Here is a 24,170-nt window from a genome sequence, read left to right on the forward strand (position 1 = left end):
TTAAATAAGTTGCTTCTCTTTCCACTGTTTATTATTAATGTACAAAATATACAAAACCAAAAGAAAAAGAAAAATACTCATCCTCAAATCCATTGTGGCTCTAACCATAGACCCTGCACAAAACCCAACCAATCCACTGTTTTCATAGAAAACAACTGATGCTGAGACAGGTGAAGGAAAGGGCTGGAGAGGGCCAGTCACCCTAACGAATCCACCCAGGAAGGCACCTGGTGGGGACTCAGAGGTGGCTGACAGGGCAAGGGAGCTGGAGGCCTCCCCCGACAAGGTTCCAGGTAGGGGCCAGGAGCGCACTCACTCCTGAAGGCAGTGCATGTAGTGTGACTGTCAGGCCCAGCACACCGGGCTTCAGTTGATGAAAAGCTGGTCTCACTGAAGTGTTTTAATTTCCAGAATGAGCCGTAGGCAAGGGTGGACCGCCACAAAGAGCCACCCCTAGGCCAGCTCAAACTTGACTGGATGCAGATAGGAATTTGCCATCATCGAACCCAGCCAGACCCATGCTGCAAACTCGGCTCTTCAGACGGTCGCAGTCCTTAGAGAAAGAATTCAGAACGGATGGCTGGAGGGGGGGTGGGGGGGCGAGGTGTGTTCCGGACTCAAATCCAGCCGGACCGAGCCCCTCCGTGCAGAGGGAGGTAGAGCACCCCTTACCACCTCTACCCCGCAGGGAGGAATATCCGTGGCTGGGATGATCTCACACGCGTCGGGACCCAGCGCAGGAGAGCAGAGGTGGGCTCCGGCCTCGCTAGCTTCAGGTTCTCCGGCACGCAGGGTCACACCGGGGAGGGAGGGACTTGGGAAACCGGACAACTCTCCTCAAAAAGTGAAGCCAACTGGGTCTCCTCTTCAGTCCAGGGTACAGAATGTGTCCAGTCTCTCCTCCCCAGACTGGAGGGAAATATGTACATCGATGCGCACCAGTGATCAGAAAACCCCCAGGAACCCAGGCAGGTGGGCGCTGAGGGGGCCAGCTCCTCATCGGCTGGGGGCAGGGGACAGTGGGCCTCACAGAAGCCATAAAAGGGTGGAAGGAGCCAGGCTACAGTCCGCAGGGCTGTGTGCGGGCGGGCGGGCGGTCCTAGGGCAGGGGGGGCCCATTGACACCCGGGTGGTAGAAGGCACAGTTGTTCTCGTAGCGGCAGTTGCCCTTCATCATGAAATGTCGACAAACGGGGCGCTTTGACATGTCTGTGGGAACAAGGGGGGAATGACGGTTAGACAGAATAGCTCAGAGGTCAGTACCACCCTCGCGGCAGCAGTCCAAGCCTCCTGAGAAGCATCTTTCAGCGACACCAAGCTTGGGGGCCTGGGGGAAGGGTAAAAGGTAGGAGCTGCCAGGCATGCTGGGAACTGGGAACGAGGTGACCTGGGGTTCTGCCTGCCACACCTGAGGTAGTGACAGCCCCCCCGCCAATGCCTGTATGGGACACCAAGAGGCACACAAGGGGACAGGGAGCATCCTCACCTCCTCCGTGGTTGTGGCCTCCATCATGCCCTCGGTGGCCCCCTCCTCCGTGACCAGGGCCATCATGGCCACGGTGTTCATGAGGTGGCGGCCCTCTATGGTCGTGGCCTCGGTGACCAGGGACATCATGAGGCCTGTGGCCATGGGGCCCCCCATGTCCAGGGCCTTCATGGGGCCGATGTCCACCACCAGCACCCATTCCTCCGCCAGGGCCTTCGTGGGGGCGATGTCCACTGCCTCCACCCATGCCACCGCCGGGACCTTCATGGGGGCGATGCCCCCCACCCATGCCACCGCCAGGGCCTTCGTGGGGGCGATGTCCCCCACCCATGCCACCGCCAGGGCCTTCGTGGGGGCGATGTCCACTGCCGCTGCTCATGCCCCCGCCAGGGCCTTCATGGGGACGATGCCCACCGCCTCCAACCATGCCCCCGCCGGGGCCCCCTCGTCCATTAGGCGGTCCTCCACCAGAGCGCCCTCCTCTGGCCCCTCGGAAAGGAGGAGGAGGAGGAGGAGGTTCATTTCCTCCTCGGCCACCGCGTCCTCTATGGTATGGTCCAGGACCTGGTCCTGGTCCCCCTCGCATCGGGCCACCCCGCATGGGGTCACCCGGGCCATCCCAGAAGGGATCACCCCCCCGGGGAGGGGGTGGGGGACCCAGGAGACGAGGACCCACTGGCCCACCAGGGCCCCCAGGGCCTCCATGGGGACCTATTGGGGGAGGAAAGGGAGAGAGACAGTATCAGCTGCCTGTCACACCCAAGGATTGCCACTCCCAGCTTTCATCACCCCTGTAGCATCACCAGACCCAAAGTACAGGGACAAGCCCATTCCACCCTCTCCCCCACTACCTACCAGGCATAGGCCCCCCGGGCCCAGGGGGGAAATGCTGCATGCCCTTAGGGCCCCCAGGGCCTCCTGGGGGGAAACCGTTGGCGATCGGACCAGGGCCCAAGAGTCCATGGGGCACTGTTAATGCAAAAGGAACAAAGCCGTGAGCAGGGGCTGCTGGAAGAGCAGCAGGGCGTCTCCCCACTTAGGTGTGCCCGGCCCACCTCCAGACCAACCTGGCAGAGCACCACGCTCTCTGTTCAGTCTTCCCCTCCCACGTCTTGCTGCCCAGTGGCAACACCCCTGCTCCCCCAACTCCACTGCAGGCCTGCTGGCCTGGGCCCCAGGGCTGGCGGGGAGCATTACCCAGCATCTGCTTGATCTTGTCCGAATAGTCGGGTTGCTTCAGCAGCTCCTCTGAGGGATGACTGTTAGGGCTACCCTGGGAGGCAAGGTCGGGAGGGAACAAGGTCAACCGAGGACAAGGGCAACAAGCAGTCGAGGAAGGAAAACCCGAGGGGGAAGTAAGCGGGAAGGGGAGGCGAGGGCTGAGGAGAAAGGGAGTGGGAAAGGGGCCGGGGCTCATACCATGATGGACGTGAGGATCTCCTGGACATTGATGCCGCCTCCTCCGGGACCCTGGGGGCTCTTCCCGGCACCCATGCTCCCCATAAGATTGGCCAGGACAGGAGGCAATTTTGAACCACCTGCCCCATCGGGTGAGCCACCGGCACCCCCAGGTTCCAAGGTCTCAACATATGGGGTCTCATCCATGGAACATTCCTGAAAGAACAGGGAACAATCAGGACCAAAAAAGAATGAAGAGTCAGTCTCACACGAAAGATGCGTTAAAATTAATCACACCTCTCATCACCATATAACCTTCACTCACCTCATCTAGGGGGATGAGTTTTGGGGGGACGGGTTCATAGGGCTCAGGATCAGGCTCATGAGGACTGTCAGGAATGCCGCAGGTAACAGAAAAAAGAAGCATGACAGTCAAATTATTTATTCAAGCCCTCCTCTTCCCTCCCACCCCCACCCGCTTGCGACTCACCCCAGAGCAGAGCAAGTGCCTCTCTAAGGCTTAATGTCCCAAGAAGGGAGCCCCTATTCTGCTCACCTCTCCTTGTTCAGGAAAAGCTCCTGAAGGATCCCCTTCTCCCGCTCAGCCTGGATGTACCGCTCCTGGCTATTGCTTCCAGGGGTGACGAGAGGCGAGGGCAGCACCAGAGGCCGGGGGCAGACCCAGGGCACCTTCTCCTCCATGTTGTCGTGGCTCAGACGCCGGGCCGTCTCAAACGCGTGTCGGTCTGACAGTATCTCTCGCTTGGCTGCCTCGCCAAAGTCCTTGATCTTATTCACATTAACTATGGGCCAGGAGAAAAGAAGCAAGAGGGAAGTAAGCCCCACCAAGCCCTTTTGAACCTGCCTACAGCCCACCTGCCACCCTGCCTACTTGATCTCTAACCTCGTTCAGTCTCATCCAGCTCAAAATAGAAATACTCTCTCAGTTTGCCCTCCTCAGGCCACGTCACAGTTTTCCTCTTCCTGCCTTTCCGTGTCAGCTGGCTGGGATCTCCGGGACTCTCCACTGGCTTTGCATCCAGAGCTCCTGGCTCCAAAGAGGCTGCAAGCAGGAGTGGTTTCAGACCGGATCCTTCCTTCTAGAAAACCCCCCAACCTGAGCCAGTGTCTAGACTTACCCGTATCCATGAGCTCCGGGACTTCGACAGGGGGAACTGGGGTCCCGGGACGGTCTGTGTCCATAGCCTCCGAAGGAGGTGCTGGCTCTGGGGAAGAAGGTTTGGCTGTGCTTGGTTCTGTGCTTGTTTTCCCTTCAAATGGGCTTGGCTATTGTGAAAGAAAAAGAAGTGAATGAGCGGACAGGAAAGCCAAGGAAGGTCAAGGCCAGGCAGTTAGTCCACGGTCCCAGGCAGGATTCCCACCAAGCAGGTCCCCTGAAGGACAGCTCTGTCTCTTGTCTGCCCCCACCAGCCTACACCTGAGACACAGCTGCTCTGTCCTCCCCACGTGCCCAGCTGCCGCGCCCTCCCTTCCCCTGGACCTCTTCTACCCGGGCACTGGCACCTACTGCCTAGCGCCCATACCTTGGCCGCTGTGGGTGACAGCACCTTCTTCTTCTTCTTAATTTTGATGCCTGGAACAGGGGCTGAATTGAGCGCATCTAGAAAGCCCAGGCCCTCCATAGCTGCAAAACAAAAAGGCATAAGATGGAATCAGCAGACCTTCTCCATTATCCTAATTCCCACAAAGTCTGAACAGAAAACCGGCCAACAGAGACCCTGCCCTGTGCTTATTTGGACACAACAGGCTCCAGGTGACCAGAAAGCATATGTAGGTTTCACACCACAAATTCTCGCCATTACGCTTTTTTTTTTTTTTTTTTTTTAAATTTGTGGTCACACCCTTAGCATACGGAAGTTCCAGGGACTGAATCCAAGCTGCAGCTGCAACCTGAGAAGCAGCTATGGCAATGCCGGATCCTTTAATCCACTGCACTGGGCTGAGGATCGACCCAAGCCACTGCAGTTGGATTCTTAACCCACTGGGCCACAGGAGTAACTCCTATCTTTTTTATTTTTTTCTTTTTTGGCTGCCCCACAGTATACGGAGTTCCCAGTCCAGGGATCAGATCCACGCCGTAGTTGTGACCTAAGATGCAGCTGTAGCCACACCGGCTCCTTAACCCACTGTGCCGGGCTGAGGATCAAACCTATGTCCCAGTACTCCCAAAATGCTGCCGATCCTGCTGCACCACAGCGGGAACTCCCTATCTTTTATTTAAGGCAGGCAAGTTGTGGCCTTGGATATGAATCAGAGCTCAGGTAACTGACAAGGCCAGTCGCCAGGAACATGACAGATTACCTTGCCAGCTGGGAGTGCCCCAACCAGCCCTGCCTGCCTACCTTATCTCTAAAATTACTCCTAATCCAGTGTGTTCACAACAGTGGCTTGGGGCACCCAAGCAGTGACCCAAGCCACTACTGCGGCACAGGTTCGATCCCTGGCTGGGGGAACTTCCGAATGCTGTAGGTGGGGCCAAAAAATAAATAACTCCTAAATAAAATAACTCCTAAGTAACCCTATGAAGCGCTGCTATAAAGGGAATTCCAGAGTTGCAAACATTAAAGGACACCAAAAACTCAAGTGAAAACTGGAGGAAAGTGTCTCCTTTCCACAGAGCTTGCTCCCATTTCCCAGCACAGCCCCCCGTTTTTGACTCACGCTGTGGTGGGATGATCTTCACTTTGATCTCTTTGGTGGCATTGGGGGTCGTGTTGAGTGGCTTGTACTTCTTCTCTGCAGGGGGGGCAGCATCACCCAGGGCAGCTATGGAGCTGTGAGAAAAAGAACCGTCAACTGCAGCTGACTCACCCCTTCTCTCCTCCCGACATGCACAGACCCGGCCATTCGAAAACCCACAACACGGTCCGCACCTCTGACGCTTGAGCGGGATGGGTTTAAGGTTGTACTTGTCAGAAACCACCACTGCACTGGCATTCTTCTTCACGGGCACCAAAGACGGGGTCTCCAGCTCCAGGCCTGGGGGAGGAAAGATGTGCTGCTGGGGCTGGACTCACTCCACCCACTCCTGACTCTTCCTCCCTTCACCTTCGTCTCGCCTTATAAACCCCATGACGATTCACCCACTGTCCTCCCTCGTCTACAGACTGGGTCACTGTACCATTAAGTCCAACTCCTCCACTGCAAGCCTCGGTCGTGCACGTCCCCGCAGAGGCCTGCCAGCAGCCTTACCGGTGGAACGGAACTTGGCGTGACTGGGCGCCGTGGTGCGGAGAGACTTAGGCTTCTCCCTCTTCTTCTCCGGGGCCTCCTCGGCCCGGGTCTCTGCCTTCACCTCAGTCAACGGTCGCTCAGGAGGGGTGGTTCGACTCTTTCCCTCTTCTTTGCGTTTCTTCTTATCTTTCTCTGTTGTGGAAAGACAGAGAAGAAAAGGATTTCACTTAGAGAGGAGAGAGACAGTCAGTCGGAGGTAAAGCAGGCTAGAGGCACGAAGGCCATGTCCCAGGGGCAAGAAATACCAGGGATAAAGGACCCAGGAGCTTACCAGCAGGCTGGGTGCTGCTCTGGGAGCGGATGACAGCCATCCAGTCACTGACAAGGACCGAGGCCAATTTCCGGAGCTCTGTGGGTGAGAGAAAAGGCCAATGCCAAAATAATGTAAGATATTATTCTTCCAGTAACTGAAAACAGACATGTTTGAAATATACATAAAAATCTGTGTAATGGGAAAAGGAACCCAGAGTTTGTTTTTTGCTTTTTAGGGCTGCATCCACAGTACATGGGGGTTCCCAGGCGTAGGGGTCGAATCAGAGCTGCAGCGGTCAGTCTACACCACAGCCACAGGAACACGTGATCCAAGCCGAGTCTGCGACCTACACCACAGCTCACAGCAAGCTGGATCCTTAACCCACTGAGCAAGGCCAGGGATCCAACTCACATTCTCGTGGATGCTAATTAGGTTCGTTACCACTGAGCCATGACAGGAACTTGCATTCTTTGCTGTTGAGGAAGAGTTCTTCTTTATGTAAAAACCTTGTCAGGAGTTCCTCTCGTGGCTCACTGGAAACAAATCTGACTCGTATCCATGAGGATGCAGGTTCGGTCCCTGCCCTTGCTCAGTGGGTTAACGATCTGGCGTTGCCGTGAGCTGTGGTGTAGGTTGCAGACGCGGCTCGGATCCCGCGTTGCTGTGGCTCTGGCGTAGGCCGGTGGCTACAGTTCTGATTAGACTCCTGGCCTGGGAACCTCCATATGCCGCGGGGAGCGGCCCAAGAAATAGCAAAAAGACAAAAAATAAATAAATAAATAAATAAAACTTGTTTAAAAAAAAGAAAGAAAAAAAATCCCCAAACTGAGCATTCCTACTACCAAAGGAAAGGAAAGCTAAGGAATGTTTTTCACTTAATCCTGTGAGTTGAAACAAAATCAGGACTCTTTCATCTTAGAATACATTTCCTGTGTTTTCTCCTCTAGCTCAAGGAGCTACACATAGGCTTGCCCAGGCCTAGGTGCTCCCTCCACACAAAACGGCCAAAGGCTTTTTTCCACAGGGACCTAGGACACTACTCCCAGAGATGAAGAGCAAGCCTGTATTTGGCTGCTCGGGGACCAGCTCTGCTACAATACTGCTCTCTCGCAGGAAACTAGTGTCTTGTGCTCCTGGTTTATACCTTGGGCATAAAATCTTTGGGTTATTTCTTTTGTTCTCTAAAGAAGAGCCTGTGACTTTCTGGACCCAGGCTTTGTCTTCAAGCCAGAACAATATGGCCCTCATCAGGAGCTCCCAAAACCCTCTGTCTTAGAAAAGGAAAGAATCGAGCCAAAAAAAAAAAAGTTTCCATTGTGGCACAGCAAAAACGAATCCGACTAGGAACATGAGGTTTCAGGTTTGATCCCTGGCCTTGCTCAGTGGGTTAAGGAACCGGCGTTGCTGTTGAGTTGTGGTGTAGGTCGAAGACAAGGCTTGGATCCTGCGTTGCTGTGGCTGTGGCGTAGACTGGCGGCTACAGCTCCGACTAGACCCCTAGCCTGACAACCTCCTTATGCCATAAGTACGGCCCTGAAAAGACAAAAAAAGCCAATAAAAAGAAAAAGAAAAAAAGGAAAGAATTGGTTGCTATCAAAGCTACGATACAGTCCAGGAGTCGGGATTCTGCCCGTGCTCTATAGCAGAACGAGCATTATCTGTTGTTAGGAAAATAGAAATTGAGGGTCCTAGAATATGCTATATTTATTTAGAAAAACAGAAGTAAATGATGACAAGACATTCTAGGATGACACTATTTCTCCTGAAGAATTTTAAGTGTGTGCCTTTTACATCAAAAGATTTTTAGAAACAAAGGTGACTGAGCAGAAGTAGCAGAGGAAGGCCCAGGACAGAGAGGAGGGACTGGTGGCCCTTACCTTCATCCTCACTTGACTTGCTCAGCTGCTTCACCAGCTTGGCCGTGTTGTTCTAGGGGAGACAGGGAACAGCAGGAAGCTCAGCGCCAGGCGTAAACGCAGCCCCCTCAGAGCTAACAACCCACAGACTCTCGAGCTCTTGAACGGTGACTAACACTGAGACAGCACTTTACCTCTAACAAAGCCTTTGGAAACATGGTCTTAACTGCTTAAGGCCACCCAGATAGGTTCAATTATGCCCATCTTACAGATGAGAAAAATCAAGGCTTTGATTTAGGAAGTGCCCCATATTACACACCTATTAAAGGTGATAAGCTCAAACCAAATATTCTGATTTAAAATTCCTACTTTTTTCTTTTTCAGGCCACACCTGTGGCATTTTTTCCCCACCATTCTACCCCACAGGCCCAAGAGTGTAACCACACCAGGGTCTCTGTCAGTTTTCCGTCTGCTACGCTAAACCAAAAGGGAAGAACCATGACTGGGAAGACTGAGGGTACCTGCTTGAGATGGTCAACAGTGAGCGGTAGGTGCTGCAAGGTGAGCAGGATTTGCTGCAAGAGGGGAATGTTGTTGGTTGTCTTCGAGTATGTCAGCCAATTGTTGAGAAGCTTGTAACCACCAACATCGATAAACCTGCAGGCAGGGAGGAGAATCTGTAATGCCCTTCGGGGTCCTGGGAGTTCACCCCACACAATGAGTCCCCCATCAATGACCCAGGAACCCTGTGCCTCACCTCCCCTGCCTTCTAACTACATCTTCCCATCCCAGCCGCCCAGGTCCCCACTTACTTGACCAGTATTTCTGGTGAACGAGTCTGCAGGAGAATGTTCAAGTAAGTGCATCGACTCACCATCTTTCGTGCTTCCTTCATCAGACTGTAAGAGATGAGTTAAGGTCAGAAGTGCAGCAGTCAGAGTAGAAGGCTGTCTACTCTGCGGGAGCACCTAGAGACCCTGATGCCTTGGGACTTTGCTGCAGAGCTGGGGGAGGTCACAGAGGCCACTAGAAGGAAGGGGTGGGTCAGGAGCCATGTGGAAACCCACCCAAGGATGGAAAACAACTGAGGGGACATACTGAAGTCTCCGATCTGGGGAAGTGAGCATCACTGCATCCCTCGCACACAGGACACATTGGATTCTGCTTCGGGGGAATACTTCTAGCCTTCAACTACAATCTAACTCTTCAAATGTGATTGGGATTGGCTCAGTCTCTTGCTTTCTCCAGAAAAACTTGAGGATCTCTGAAGGAAAATGACGTTCTGGGAATACAGAACGTGACCCAAAACAGAACCAAGAATTCGGGCACCTGGCTCCTGTTTCCTTCCTTCCGCTGGGACTTTGGCTCTCCAAATACCCAGATTCCATAAGGCCAGGGACCAAGGAATCAGCTTTCTCTGTCGCTAGTCCTAACGTAACTGGATTTGAATCTCAGTCCACTGACTCTTTCCTCTCAAGGAACACTCACTGCTGTCTGCTGTAACTACCACCACCACATGGAGTATCTTCTGCTCACGACAAATTCAAAGGGTACAGACTCACCTGAAAATCTTTGAAATCCCATCCACACTCTTGACTTCCCCATCTCGGTTAAGGAAGCTATCCAGGCCCTTGAGAAGCTCTTTGGGGTCTATGGGACCTGAACCCATGTTGGAGGTTTCTAAGATGAGAGAATAAAACAAATCCCAGAATAAATGGGTGGCAAGGACAGTGCCAGTTGTCCACTAATAAGTTATTCCATCTCTACATTTGACAATTAACAGTGGCTAATTATCCAAGCTATATTCAAATGTACACACCATTTTCCACCTAAGAAAAATCCACACAATTGTTACTACCGAGAAAACAGTCCTGGCAGGCAGAGCACAGGGTTGGTTAACACACGACTGAAGGGAAGACAGGCTGGAGGCCTGAGGTAGCCTTTACCTCTCCTCTAGCTCCCAGGCACAGCCTTCCAGGACAGTTCAACCTCACCACACTGTATGCACATCCCCCAAACAAACACTCAACTCTCCAAGGCACTTTTGCTTATTAGGTCCTGTTTCTCCTTAGCTGCTGATAAATCTGGTTTTGTTTTTTTTTTTAAAGCAAATATACAGCTTGGTAAGTACTGGACCATTTGTGGGTACTTGAGCTAAGTGCCTTCTAAGAGTCAATTCCTTTCCATCTTAGTCCATAAAGAGTCCATCTCCACATGTGGCAAGATATGTTCTGCTTGAACCAGGAGATAATCAGCTAAAGCTGTAGATGGAAGAGAAGAAAATGACACTTGAAAACCGAACCTCTCTCCACATAAGTTTGGGGTAGCTCCCCAAAATAGACAAATGGATGTAAAGGATATTAAGTAGGTCCTCCTAAGCCTTGAACAGAATGTCACTCATTAGCCAAACACTGCACACGTTTTTATTGTTTCAGAGTTAACGGCAAGAATGCACTGTGGTTTCAAAAGCAAAGATGCGACTCTGACCCCCATTCCCCACCTAAATCACACCACCATCCAAGATTCCCCAAGGAATGCTTGAAATTAGAAACTATGGGGCCAAAAAGAATGGAACAAATCAAACGAGAAGCTGGGAAAATGCCATTAAATGTTAAGTAGCTACTCTAGACCAGGTTAGAAAAGGAATTAATTAAAAGCTAAACACAGCTGTTATGAGACAGAGACATGTAAAGCAATTCCTAAGGCCAGAACCCAAGCTCAAGAGAGGTCACTCAGAATCAATATGGTTCTGATTAGGATTGTTATCCACAATACCCCTAAACACTGGCTTCTGAGCAGAAAAGAAAGCCACTTCAGTAATATCGACACTTGGGAGATAAGAGGAACGCTCTGGGAGAAGGTGGCAAGGAGCAAACAGCTTCCCGCATCTAGTACAGAGACAACAGATGGGAGCCCAGCAGAAGGGTGGGGAAAATCAGTGTTTTACCAAGACGACTATATTTCCTGCAGAAAAGAAAACAGGCTTCTTATAAGATCATGTTAATTTGTTCTATTTGTTCTCAAACCAGAAGAGAAAAACAAGCATAACAATCTCATCCTTTTAATCCCAACGAAAAGGTTAATAAATGTTTACATTGACAGGTCCTAACAACCTAGGTGAGAAGAAGCAGAGGCAGTGGAGGAACTTGGTTCCTGAGACTATAACCTGTGGTCTGAATAGAGGAAGAGGAGATAAGGTAAGAAACACTGAGAGGTGAGCAAACCCGGGTTAATTGTGCTGTTGCTGCTGTCCTGGAATCTCCATGAGGTCAGGTAGAACCTGAGGTCCGAGGAAAAACATTCAAGTCCAATACCAGATAAATCACAAGTTCACAGGCCAAATCCACTTGTGTGGCAATACTTACACACAGAGACAAACATAGGGATAAAGGAATTTCCCCCTTGTAATAAGACACTACGAAGTAAGACAGACACTACAAGGAGAGATAGAAATACAATAAAGGAATGCATAGAGCAGATTTCCCATCTGCTGGAGACTGAAAAGGCAATAAGCAAGTCCAAAGTAATAGTATTTATCATCAGCAACAAAATATACACAATTTGACCAACAAGCCTTCAATTAAACTAATTTCATTTCAACCCGTGTCCCCTAAACCCAGCTGGCCGGTCAGATTCAAACCCAGAGTTGAATACACAGCACCTTGGAGAACTCCCTTTTGCATATCCACCCACCAGTTAAGCCAACAGGTCTGCTTCTGGCACCTCCTTCAGAAACAAAAACTGTCACCTGAGTTTCAATGTTCCTGTGCCTGAGGGTGGGAGACAAGAGAATAACCACCTTTGAAGCCAGTGAGTTCACAGCTAAATTCTGTCCAAGTGTCTTCTGCTGGGAATGGGACCCAGGGACAACTTTTTAATACCCATTCAGAACAAGAATGAAAGACATTAATAGTCAAGAACAGCTAGGAGACAAAGCAGAAGAAAGGTTAAATATTCACTTTCTGCTATATTTTCCCAAGTATTTATATTCTGGAAATGGAATTAACAAAACTAAATTTTGTCTCACAAGCACCAATCATGTGGTTTTAAAATGTAAGTGGATTTTCTCATGATGGGTTCCCTCCAGGCAGCTTAGTTTTCACTCATTTAAAATGAAGGACCCCAAGTGTCTTAATAAGCTAATTTCCTTATTTTGAAGTCAGTACATTAGAAAGAAGTTCCAAGGCACTCAAGTGGAAAGGAATGAAGAGCCTAAATTCCTGGCACAGGCCTCCAGCAGAAAAGGCAAATGAGCCGACCAGGAAAGAAGGGGCAGTGACCCAGGGTCACAATGGATCTGGAGCCTGGAGTTTCAGAAAGCTTCCTGGGACCAAAATAATCCAGGACATGCTATGTTTTAACCTTCTTGAAGGAAGAACATACGGGGGTGGGGCGCAACCCCTGGCATTATCTCCCCCTTGTCCTAAAGCTGGGCTCTCCTCACTGAGGACGCTGCCGGCAGAGATGTGCACTGACACAAAGCGCTGGGGAATTCTCTACCTTCTTAGAGATAAAAAAATTAAGCCTCAAAGTGACGTCAACTCCTGCCCCCAGATGAATTTTACTTGAGTTATTGATTAAATAAGGTGAAAAATATCTAGCTTGCTCAAGTTTTTACATACCCATCGCCAAACGAAACAACTGAATTGGTTCAGGACAAAAATTCAATGCAAGGTTAAAAACAATCACAACACTCTGCTAACAAAGGTGAAAGGAGTCCCAGATTTACCTTAACTTAGAGGCCTTAGCACGTCTGGAAATGAAACGCTTCGTAGTTAGCCCCTTACACTCCCCCTTTCTTTCCTCGGTAACTGAGGCATTTCCTAGTCTGACTCAGCAGTGGGTTGAATTATGTCTCTCAGGCGATTCACAAGGCCGCAGCTCTCTCCAAGGAGTTAGCTCCCACCCCTCAAAGTCATTCGGAAAACCTGGCAGCCCATGCCCTCCCCAAGAGCTTATCCGACTTTCAGCAAGGGATAATCACCCCAGCCCCACTCAAAGGACAGGATCCCCGGATCTCTGGCCACAAACTACAAGGTTCAGGTTCTCCAAGGTTCTCTGGATGGATCTGGTTTCCCTTAGAAGAGCTTTTCCCCCATCTCCCATGTTAAGGTAGATCTTCTTTATTAATCCCCTGCTCACTAGAGATCAGGAACCCCAGTGGGTAGAATGTTCAGCTCCCAAGGAAGGTATGCTGCAGAGGCACATGGCAAACTGCTTAAAAGATAAAAAACTTGAGGTCAGTAGGACATGTGGAAGAGTCCCTCCCATCCAATCCAGAAGGTTAAGTAATAAGCTAAGAATCCAGCCCCAGTAGAAAATTAGCCCTGGAAGTCTCACCAAGTCACCAGAGAACAGCTGTACAAAATGGCTTTCCACTTCTGCCTAGAACCTTCAGGCTTCAGGGCAGGACTTTAGAAAAATGAAAAGTATATGGAGGGTCTGATAAAGATTTGACTTCAGAAAAGTTGGAGGAAGAAAGGTAAGAAAGGGACAGGACACCCAATAACCACCCGCAGGGGGGCATGGCTTTTCAACATGCACCAATTGCTACAGCACTGCACAAGTTGAAAAACGAAGAGGACATTATTTTCCCATTGCTTTTAAGGAATTTTAGAAGGAAAAAAATTCAAAGGGTGGCTCTTTGGAAAAAAAGAAATGAAGGTTGTGAAACGTAGTACCAGAAAGGTTTTGCTTACCAGAAACCGTAGCTGGATTCCCCCTGCCTCGAGTTTACAACTGCCGCCTCCTTTCCTAAAGATTCACTTCTCATCCTAGTACCAATGTACAGGAGCTAAGCAACTGGAGAACGTGACACAGCACTGAACACAAAGAGCTCACCCCCAAACCCGGAGGTGGGAATAAGGGTGATTTAGAAGAAAGTCCTCAAGTTCCCACTCTCCCCCAGGTTCTCATTATACAAAGTGACCAAATGCAGGAGGCCCAAGGGCTGGCTCCTGAGCAGAAACGGTACATTTCAGGGTCATTAGGCCCCAGTTACCTACTGCAGTTACGCTTTCACAAGCCCTGTGTCTTTCCCCTGTATCCCCCAACACACGCTCACACACACACTCCCCCCAAAAGCTCCCAGACTTAAAGTATAGCTCTTTGGTTTCCCACCCATGGCAACTAAAGCAAGGAACACTTCCAAAAGCAGTGGTGATGAGTGAATGGTGAAAATAAAAGCAACAGGCTCGGGACTGTTAAATACAAAAACAAAGAATTGCCCAAGGAGATGGACAGCTTTTAAGACCTAATTCCTGTAAGCTTTTAAGATAATGACTATGAAAGATTTTAAGAAAATAAGGAAAACAGCCTTTTCCGTTCTAACAGCAGCGTGCATAAGGAGTCCAGAAGGCATCAGCTCGGGGTGGAGTTTCAAGAGGGTGGAGGGAGGAGGAAGAAAGCTTATTACATCACCTTTCAATGCTGCTCCTCCCCCTTGACCAAGTTTCTAGGGCGGCCCTAAGCTCTGGATGGCAAAAGGGGGAGAAAAACAACAAAGAAGCAGGGACGCCATTTTGTAATGGAGAAGAGGACTCAAACTTAAAAAGCTATCCCCAGCTCTGCCGGTAGCTATTTACATTAAAAATCACCCCTTTTTAGTAAGAAAAACCAAAAAGCAGCCCCCCACCCTGTGCAGAAGCCTTTGACCTACTTTGAATCAGTTAAGAGCGTTGTGAAAATAAAAGCAATTAAAATATTTAAAAAAGAACAATTTTCTGCGGGGAAGAATTGAATTTGCAATTGAGGTTCAACCTTACTATCGACCACCCCCCATCCTCCCTATAAAGGGAAAGGGGGAGGACTTGGACCCCTGTCAACAAATAGGGTTGAGGTGGGAGGACAGGAGAAAAATGGGTCAAGACACAACCTGCAACGCCGCTTGGAAGACAAAAGGACAAAGAAAGTCGCCATATTGAAGCAGGGAAGAAAAAAATTCCTTTTAACGACAAAATGCTAGCATTCAATTGCACTAAATGGCTTTTAAAATTATACTCCTGATTTCCACATTTCCCCAACCTTTCCACCCTCTACTTAACTGTATTACCCCCCCACCCCCGCCAAAAAGTATCAAGTTAAAAATGTTAATCACTTTTTCTGCTTTTAAATAACCTATGCAATCTGCAACAATTACAAGACATTTTTTACCTCCCCAACTATTATCTTGTATGTATTGGCACTAAGACTATATTTTGCCCTGAATTAAGTGTCTTGCAATCTTTATTCCTAGATTGCCACCTATATTAAGCACACAAATATACCCCAAGCAAATTACATCAAAATTGAGAGGAGTTAACAATCATTTAAAGTCATAGTCAACTACTATTTCTCTGCCCATCTCCTTACCCTGCAATCTTTATGTACAGATTGCTTATTAATCTGGCAAATTGAAAGGCGCCCTGCTTGTCTCACACACAAAGAAGTGGGACTTCTGGGCCACAAGATCCACCATCTTTTGTATGTGAGCTCATTAACCCTTTTGAAGACTGCAGCTAACGAGAGGAAGGTAACCATTCCTCTTTATAAAAAAGTAAACACTTATGGCTTTGGCAGTCTGGAAATTGGCTGGATTACCAAGGGTTAACCATCAAAATCCTAACTTGCTGGCCCTCCCTCCACCCTCTCCTTGCCCGCACCAGGGCAGGGAAGAGGTAGGTGGTAGAGGAGAGAACACCACTGTTAAGACCCAAAGGCCCTTTTAATGGAGATTAAGCGACCGGATCGGTCCTTCTCCAGTTCTCTATTTGTTCTATGGTCTCATTTCGTCCTCTCATTATTTTTGGTTTCACAACGGGAAACGTTGATTTCTTGTTGCAAGGCTGGTTTTTGAAAATTCGACACTTACTATCCAATTTTTTTGCGACGTCAGCACCTCGGGCTCAGGGGGGGAGGGGGTTAAAATTTTAGAGAAAAAAATAAAACAACCAACCAGGACCCAAAACTCAATTATTTGCGGGGCCTCATTGGATCAAAAAGTCTCTTTAAAAAAAATAAAGGCCAACTCAGTATTCATTTCCCCCCCCACCCAACTCCATTTAGGGAGGGGGGTCGTAGAAAAAAAGTTCTGAGTGGATTCAAAAAAGTAAACGCTGGATGAGTGAATTTGAGTGGGTTTGGGAAGGGAGGGTGGTTGATTATTTTTGAAGTTATGTGGTGACGGTCCTTCGGCCACAATTTCAAGTCCCAAGCAGCGTGGGCTGGTGGGGTGGGCAAGATAGGTGGGAAGGGGCAGAAGACACAAGTGGTTGGGCTGGTGGCTGCTGTTTTCCCTTTCCCCCCTCTCTCAGGATCCTTTCAAGGGCTTAGATGTTGCTGCGGCTTGTTTCTTTTTTCCTCGTGGCTGGCCTGTCTTTCTCCGAGAAAATTCAAACCTGGGATAAAAGGAACAAAAGGGAGAAAGATACAATCAATACGGGTTGCTCGGAAACGCCCCAAAATACCGTTTTTGTTGCCCTCAAACACCTCTGTGTCCCATCCCGAAAACAGCCGCTTAACACAAGTCATGGCTCCCAACTGAGCCTAGGCCGAACCCGTTTCCCAGGCCAAAAATGTCACCCTCCAACCGACAAAAAGGCGAAACTTACCTCTAAACGAACCCCAGAATGGCGGCTGCCCGCTCGGGCGGAGTCTTTTATACCCGGACGCCGCCCAACGCGCGCAAACGTGCCAGTGAAGCGCCCTTGTCGCGAGACATTGTGCGCGAGGCGTGAGTTCATTGGCCAACCAGAAAGACAACTCGCCAGCTGATTGGCTAGCCTGTCTTCGGCTTCGCTCAGCCCCTTCCCCTGGGCACCCTCTTCCGCCTCCTTCCTGGCCCGCTAACGCGTGCGCGTGACCGGGCGGCCTAGCACCTCCCTTTCCTCTGCTTCCACCACTTCCGCCCTCGAGACCATTTCTCACCCTGGGTTGGTAGAATCGGACCGGCGCATGCGCAGTGAGAGAATCTCGGTCAAAATCTCCTTCAAAATTGCTTACAAGACAAACTCGAAGAATGAGGTCTAAGAATCGTAGTGACTGGTGCCGCAAAAACGCAATTTTGAGGCCGAATTCGATTGTGACGCAGTTGAAATTGCCTTCTCCTTATGGCCCCCCTTTCTCGTTTCCGTCTTGACGCAGATGCGCGGCCGTCTTCCGCACTGCGGGCGCGTCCTTGGCCCTACCCCCAGTCAGTTTCCAGGTGCATGCGCAGTCGCCTTTCTAGCCTTTCCTGCTTTGGGCGTACGTCAAGATGGCTGCCTCCATATTGAACGTGTTGCTGAGGCGCCTTCCTGGCGTTTCGCCCTTCAGAGGTGCCTACGGAGTTCAGGTAACTCCTTGGAGCACGTTTTGTACAACCCAAAACTTAAACTGTACTTTCTCTAGGTTGTCGCTCCACTTCTGGGAATCCAGGAGCGGAGAGCTTCCCGATTGCTGTCAAGGCAATGCTTTACTTCCACCACTCTCTTCCCTTCTCGTTCCTCGATACTGCGCGCATTTTCTTATTTCGAGTCGAGGGTGAAGAGCCAGGGTTGGATGGTATCCTCTTCCCTAGTTTCCATCTCGATTAAATAATTAAGAGATGGAATGAACCCCTTGGTCATAACACAAACCAGCTGTGAACTGTTCAGACGATGTCTAAATCTGCGATGCCCAGTAAGGTCTTTGGGTTGAGGGACAGACACTAACTTCTACCAGCCCTGCTATAGCCTAATAAAGCCAGGACACATTCTCACGACCTGGGGACCAGTGTCTCGGCTCTCTTTATGTCACTGAATCAGTTTCTCATCAGAGCATACATGAGCTTAACTTTGGGTCGAGGTTTCCCTCCAGCCTCACGTACTTACCCCCCTGGAGGTTCTTGGCAGGGCAGATTCTTAGCGGGGCAGGGCGAGATGGGAAGGCTTAGCCCAGCTGCCACTCCCTACAGTGGGACTAAAAATTGGTGACAAGGGTCACCACAGAGTTAATTATAGGCCTGGTAGCTTTAAAGGTAGCGTTAGGACTCAAGTTTATTCTGTCCTATGGAATGTTGACCTTCAACTTTTTATAAGGCTGGGCAACTCAGTGATTCAGGATCGGATTGAGTGGAGATTCATCTGTCTTTGCATTTCCTTCCTGCCATTCATCTTAACTCCAAGAAGATAAGACATTCTCCCTTTTTCTCCACTAGACTCGGTCTGTCCCAGAAAGGACAGAGTATCTTATATGTGCCACGTTTTTGAGTTGTTTTCTCAAATAAATTTGCCTCCCCATCAGCTATCTAGTTACCCTCCAACATGACTCTTTCTCTGAAGATCCAGTTACAGTAGGGAGACTGGTGGTTAATGATGTCAACTTAACCCCCCCACCCAACGCTACCTTTCATATATATTTCATTAACATAGTGGGTATAGATTCTTTTTCTCCCTGAACTGTTGGCAGCTAACCAGTCAGGTTTCTCCTTGAACTCACTGTCTCATTTCCACTCTCCTTCTATAGGTTCTCCTCCAGACTCTTTGCACCAAAGCTCCCCCTGAGGATGATTCTTTGCCCCAGGTTCCCATTTCCCCTTATAAAGATGAACCCTGGAAATATCTGGACTCAGAAGGTACTTCTTCATGGGGGAGGGGAGGGCAAGTCAGGTCTGAAATAAAGGGACAGAGATGCCCCCCACCACCTGCACCCAGACATGACTTAAGTGGCCTTTCATTTCAGAATACCAGAACCGCTATGGTTCTCGCCCTGTCTGGGCTGACTACCGTCGCAACCACAAAGGTGGAATACCCCCACAGCGGACTCGAAAGATGTGTATTGTGAGTTTCTGAAGGTGACACATGGATGGGATGTGGAGTGGGGCTGAAGGCTATAGCCGCAGTGGTAGCTGCACTTTTTCAGACAAGGCTTTGAACATCTTCACCTGCCAGTTTCTTCTCTCTACAGCGGGGAAATAAAGTTGCTGGGAATCCCTGCCCCATCTGCCGGGATCAGAAGTTGCACGTCGACTTTAGGGTAAGGAGAGTCTTTTCTCCAGAATAAAGACCTAGAGTGCTAGAGAGATTACCTTAGGTACCCCTCACTCTTCATGTCCTGGTGCCACTAAAGTTTTTTGGGTTTTTTTTGTTTTTTGTTTGTTTTTGTTTTAAGCATAGTTGATTTACAGTGTGTCAGTTTCTGCTGTATAGCAGAGTGCCCAAAGTCCATTTTATATTGACTTTCCGGCAATATGAAACATTCCTTCTTCTAGCCTTTGCTCTCTGCTATGGGTTATACTAAAAAGCTTCATCCACTATTAAAAAAGAAACCTTCATCCCTTGCCTATGAAATTTATAGTCTAAATTGGCAAGCAAGAGAAATACTCGTTTCTAATGGGAGGGCTACACCCAAGGCTTCATTTTTATACATCACAGTTAGCAGCAAGTAGATTGGACTAGTTCTTTCTCTGAGGTTTTCTTTATTTTGTCGGTGGCATGCTGGAGACTAGGGGCTGGAGGGCAGGTACATGAAGCAAGGTACAGTCAGTTATGTTAAAAAAAAAAGAAAGACACTTCAGTGTGAGAAGGACAGGACCTGTTCCTTAAAGGATTCAAAAACCTTATGATAATGGAAACGTGCTCGTCTGAGTTTGCAGGGCTTAGAAGTATTAAGAAGGTCGTCAGGGGAGTTGGAGGGCATTTGTGTGTCAGTCAGCAGAAGGGGGTGTCTGACTGCTGTCAGGCTCCTTCAGAAGCAGGTTGTAGAGGAGTCCAGGAGCTACTTCTCAGTTTCAGCTGTGTACAAACTATAACCATCTGTATACAGTTTATAGTAAGCTGCCTGGCTAAGGGAGAAAGGTTGAATAGTGCAGATGATTCTGCTTGCTATCCCACTCCACAAGTAAACCTGCTTTTTCTTTGGGAATCTCACCACCTGTGATTAATTGCTGGCTGAGAATCATTCTAGTAATTAAACCTTTTTAACTAATCTTAGTAAATAAATAAATTACATAAGGCATAGTTTTTGTTTGTTTGCTTGCTTTTTAGGGCCACACCCATGTCTATGGAAGTTCCCAGGCTAGGGATTAAATTGGAGCTATAGCTGCCGGCCTATGCCACAGCCACAGCACCTCGGGATTTGAGCAACCTACACCATAGCTCATAGCTGGATCCTTAGCCCACTGAGCGAGGCCTGGGATCACACTCGCATCCTCATGGATCCTAATTGGGTGCATTAACCGCTGAGCCACGAAGGGAACGCCAAGGCATACTTTTGTATACATTAATCATTTATAAATGCACCTTATAACATGTACTACATTTTATGGGTGATTTCATGGATTTGCCAAGACTGTCCCTAATTTGTTGCATGAGGGGCCGATGTTAGACCCTAACCCCTGCAGAAGAGAATTCTATGTGAGTCTTAGTGACAGAGTGTCTGATGTGCACATAAAAGGGTTGAAAGGCCAGGAAAGGGGGAAGTTTGCAAGTGTGTTCAGTAAGCGAATGGGGCTAAAACTGGACATTGAAGGAGGGCAGCACCTGGAGAGACAGAGCAGGGTCCAGGTCCTCTGGGCGGGTGTGCAGGGACTGTGCCCTGTCAGTCTCTAAATGTCTGTTTTGCTGCCTTCCCTTCCCTCTCTTGTTTCTCCACCACTTTTCCCTACAGAACGTGAAGCTCTTGGAGCAGTTTGTCTGCGCCCACACGGGTATCATCTTCCATGCCCCGTACACAGGTGAGCCCATCATCCCCGTCCCCACCAGAATAGCCTTCGTTACAGCAGTTCTTGTATTTATTAAGACGACAAGTATTTGTTTGGTGGCTCCTACTAATGGCATAAAAAGTATGCTGGAACCTTCTGAGATGTTAGCCTATTGTGGATACTCATGCTAAAACAGTTACATGTGGGCCAAAGGCAGAGGCAGTTATCAACATAAGCAAACCATCGAAATGCAGCTCTTCAAAGATGAATGGTAGTGATTGTTTCCTTTTTATAGTCTTTTCACTTTTAAGAAGCCTTTCTCATAATTGACTATCACAGAGGTACTTTTATGCGCTCTGTTGACAGTTCAATGAGATTTCCCAAATTTGGGATTGTAAACTTAAAATTTCAAGATTATATCTATTGCCTAAGTACAGCTACAGGCTAAATCTCATTCACTGCTATGTTTTATTCTGTTCTTTTCCTTCCTTCCTTTTTTGACTTCTTAGGGCCACACCTGCGGCATATGGAGGTTCTCAGGCTGGGGGTCTAATTGAAGCTACAGCTGGCAGCCTACACCACAGCCACAGCCACAGCAACATGAGATCCAAGCCACGTCTGCAACCTACACCACAGCTCACAGCCTTAACCCACTGAGCAAGGCCAGGGATCAAACCTGCAACATCATGGTTCCTAGTTGGATTCATTTCTGCTGCACCACTTCGGGAACTCCCTCTTTCTTTCTTTCTTTCTCTTTTTTTTTGGCTGCACTGCAGGATGTGGAAGTTCTCAGGCCAGGAATCAATCCCACGTCACAGCAGCAACCCAAGTCCCTGCGAGGATATCATCAGATCCTTAACCTGCTGTGCCACAAGGAAATTCCATGTCCATTTATTTTCATATTGTCTGCAACTCTTCCCAGGCTGCAATGGCAGAGTTGAGCTGAGACAGACTATAATATATGCCCTAAAATACATGGCCTTGTCCAGAAATATTTTATCAACACCTGCTCCAAAGCAAAATAAATTTGCAAAGAATAATTGGAATCAACCCTTTTGTGGGGTGGTAGCATGCTCAGTGGAGGTTGGTTTGTCAAGGAGTTTTAAGAATTTTATTTATTTATTTATTTTTGTCTTTGGTCTTTTCCAGGGCCACACCCGTGCCATATGGAGGTTCCCAGGCTAATCGGAGCTGTAGCAGCCAGCCTATGCCACAGGCACAGCAATACCAGGTCTGAGCCGCCTCTGCAACCTACACCATAGCTTACAGAAATGCCAGATCCTTAACCCACTGAGCAAGGCCAGGGATGGAACCCACAACCTCATGGTTCCTAGTCGGATTCGTTAACAATTGAGCCATGCTAGAAACTCCCGAGTTTTAAGAGTTTTATAGTCAAGCCGTAAAAAGCTGAAGGAACTATTTTGCTACTTTCTCAGATCACCTTCCCCAGACCTGAAATCCTTTCTTCCTTCATTGAATCTTTCTCTTTGTATTGTCAACTCAGCCATTTAACTAAGCACATTTGCCTTTTGGATTGTGTTCTGTTCCCTGTATTGAAGCCTTTACCATCAAATGGCTTCTTTATAGGTGGCTTGACCCTCCTAAAGTCTTCATCCTGGTTCTCAGAGAAAAGGTTCTTCCCATTGAGCAGAAGGGGAAACAGACTCATGGAGGGGGCAGGGGAGTGGGGTCATTAGTAGAGCCAGGTCTTCCAAGTCTAGCCTTCAAGCATCATATAAAAGCAGTTTTGTTCTTTAATTACTGTGACTTTTTTGTTGTTGTTGTTGTTGTTTCTTTGGGTCTGTACCCATGGTATATGGAGGTTCCCAGGCAAGGGGTCGAATTGGAGCCATAGCTGCTGGCCTGCACCACAGCCACGACAGTGTGGGATCTGAGCCACGTCTTCGACCTACACCACAGCTCATGGCAAGGCGGGATCCCTAACCCACTGGGCAAGGCCAGGTATCAAACCTTTGTCCTCATGGATACTTGGGTTCATTAACAACTGAGCCATGACAGGGAACTCCTAATTATTGTGACTTATAAAATGAGCTCCAAGTTATCTTTTTCTTTCCACAGGGGTCTGTATGAAGCAACACAAGAAGTTGACCCAGGCCATCCAGAAAGCCAGGGATCATGGTGAGTGTGAGAAGGGGCACAGGGCAGTTTCAGTAAGCATGAGGAGGGTGACTTAGGGCTGGAAGGTGGATGTAAATGCTCCCTCCTATATGGGTAGCACCTAACATGTTCTTCTCAAGAATCTCTTCTTTTATCACTCCACTGTTCTTTGTTTCCTCTCCGGAGTCTCTTGTCATTGCCCTGTCCCCTTGTTCCTCCTCTTTCTCTGCCTTTTTATTTTATAGTTGTTGGTCCCAATGCCATGGCTAGATCATAGGATGAGCTTTGTGTTAATTTCTGACCTGGGCTTCATGACACTTTTGCATAAACTAAGAAAAATACCCTCTAGTACGGCAGATGCAGCTTCATTGCCCCGGTGTAGGGCTGCACAGCATGACAGATAAGAGCCCAGGCAGCACGTCAGCCCACACTTGCCCCCCGGCCAGTCGCCTTTCCCCAGTGTACTGCATGCATGCATGAACCCAGTGGTTCTGATTGATCCCTCCCTCCCTTTCAGGTCATTTTCCTTATTATCTGTCTTAATCACCCTTCCCGGGGTTTCTCTCTCTATTTTTTAATCCCCCAGGTCTTCTCAGGTACCACATTCCCCAGGTTGAACCCCGGGACCTTGACTTCAGTACCACTCATGGAGCTGTGAGTTCTACTCCGCCAGCCCCCACTCTGGTTTCAGGTGACCCCTGGTACCCATGGTACAGCTGGAAACAGCCACCAGAGAGAGAGCTGTCCCGCCTTCGCCGGCTCTATCAGGGCCGTCTTCGAGAAGAAAGTGGCCCTCCACCTGAGTTAATGCCCGAGGTGCCCCTTACAGCCCCAGCTGAAGCCTCCTCCACTGAGCCTGGGGCCCCGCAAAGTGCTCTGTAGGAGCTGGAGACCGGGGAGGGAGACAGGGTGTCCCTTATACAATATTTCACCCTGAGGAGCTGTGTCTCTTGTGGCAGTGGCAGGCCCAGGGCCAAAGAAAGGAAGCGGCTTTTGGTGAAAGGGATAAATACGTCTGAGGCTGGGGGAGGGCACTGCAGATGTGTATGAGAAAACCCAGCCTTTACATATTGTAAATAGATGTGCTAAGCATTCTGTTACTGTTTCAAACCTGTGCCAACTGGGCTTTTACAAAATAAAGCTGTATCCTGTCTCTGGGCTGAATTT

The 24,170-nt window shown here is 49.0% G+C and overlaps 2 protein-coding genes across 8 annotated transcripts; one reads left to right on the plus strand and one right to left on the minus strand.

Moving 5' to 3' along the window:
• On the minus strand, positions 1–18,100 carry PPP1R10 (protein phosphatase 1 regulatory subunit 10). 7 transcript variants are annotated; one of them, XM_005653451.3, is made up of 20 exons: positions 16,837–17,420; positions 16,098–16,623; positions 9,811–9,928; positions 9,061–9,147; positions 8,770–8,905; positions 8,270–8,321; positions 6,411–6,488; positions 6,098–6,271; positions 5,779–5,884; positions 5,567–5,679; positions 4,429–4,529; positions 4,024–4,171; positions 3,789–3,947; positions 3,441–3,687; positions 3,210–3,273; positions 2,906–3,100; positions 2,684–2,759; positions 2,342–2,455; positions 1,487–2,197; positions 1–1,209 (listed from the first exon to the last, which is right to left on the minus strand). In XM_005653451.3, the coding sequence occupies exons 3-20, from the start codon at positions 9,915–9,917 to the stop codon at positions 1,100–1,102; spliced, it is 2,778 nt and encodes a 925-aa protein (XP_005653508.1). In that variant the 5' UTR covers positions 9,918–9,928; positions 16,098–16,623; positions 16,837–17,420; the 3' UTR covers positions 1–1,099. The 7 variants fall into 7 exon arrangements, with proteins under 7 accessions (XP_005653508.1, XP_013852018.1, XP_005653509.1 ...); XM_013996564.2 differs by lacking the exon at positions 16,837–17,420 and adding an exon at positions 18,076–18,100 and having other exon boundaries at positions 10–1,209; XM_005653452.3 differs by having other exon boundaries at positions 10–1,209; positions 17,153–17,376.
• MRPS18B (mitochondrial ribosomal protein S18B) lies at positions 17,481–23,885 on the plus strand. The gene is made up of 7 exons (NM_001123140.1): positions 17,481–17,558; positions 18,710–18,818; positions 18,926–19,023; positions 19,151–19,219; positions 20,852–20,918; positions 22,965–23,024; positions 23,590–23,885. Exons 1-7 carry the CDS (start codon positions 17,481–17,483, stop codon positions 23,883–23,885), a joined length of 777 nt encoding a protein of 258 aa, NP_001116612.1.

Source organism: Sus scrofa, chromosome 7, assembly GCF_000003025.6.
Source record: "Sus scrofa isolate TJ Tabasco breed Duroc chromosome 7, Sscrofa11.1, whole genome shotgun sequence".
Taxonomy (NCBI): Eukaryota; Metazoa; Chordata; class Mammalia; order Artiodactyla; family Suidae; genus Sus; species Sus scrofa.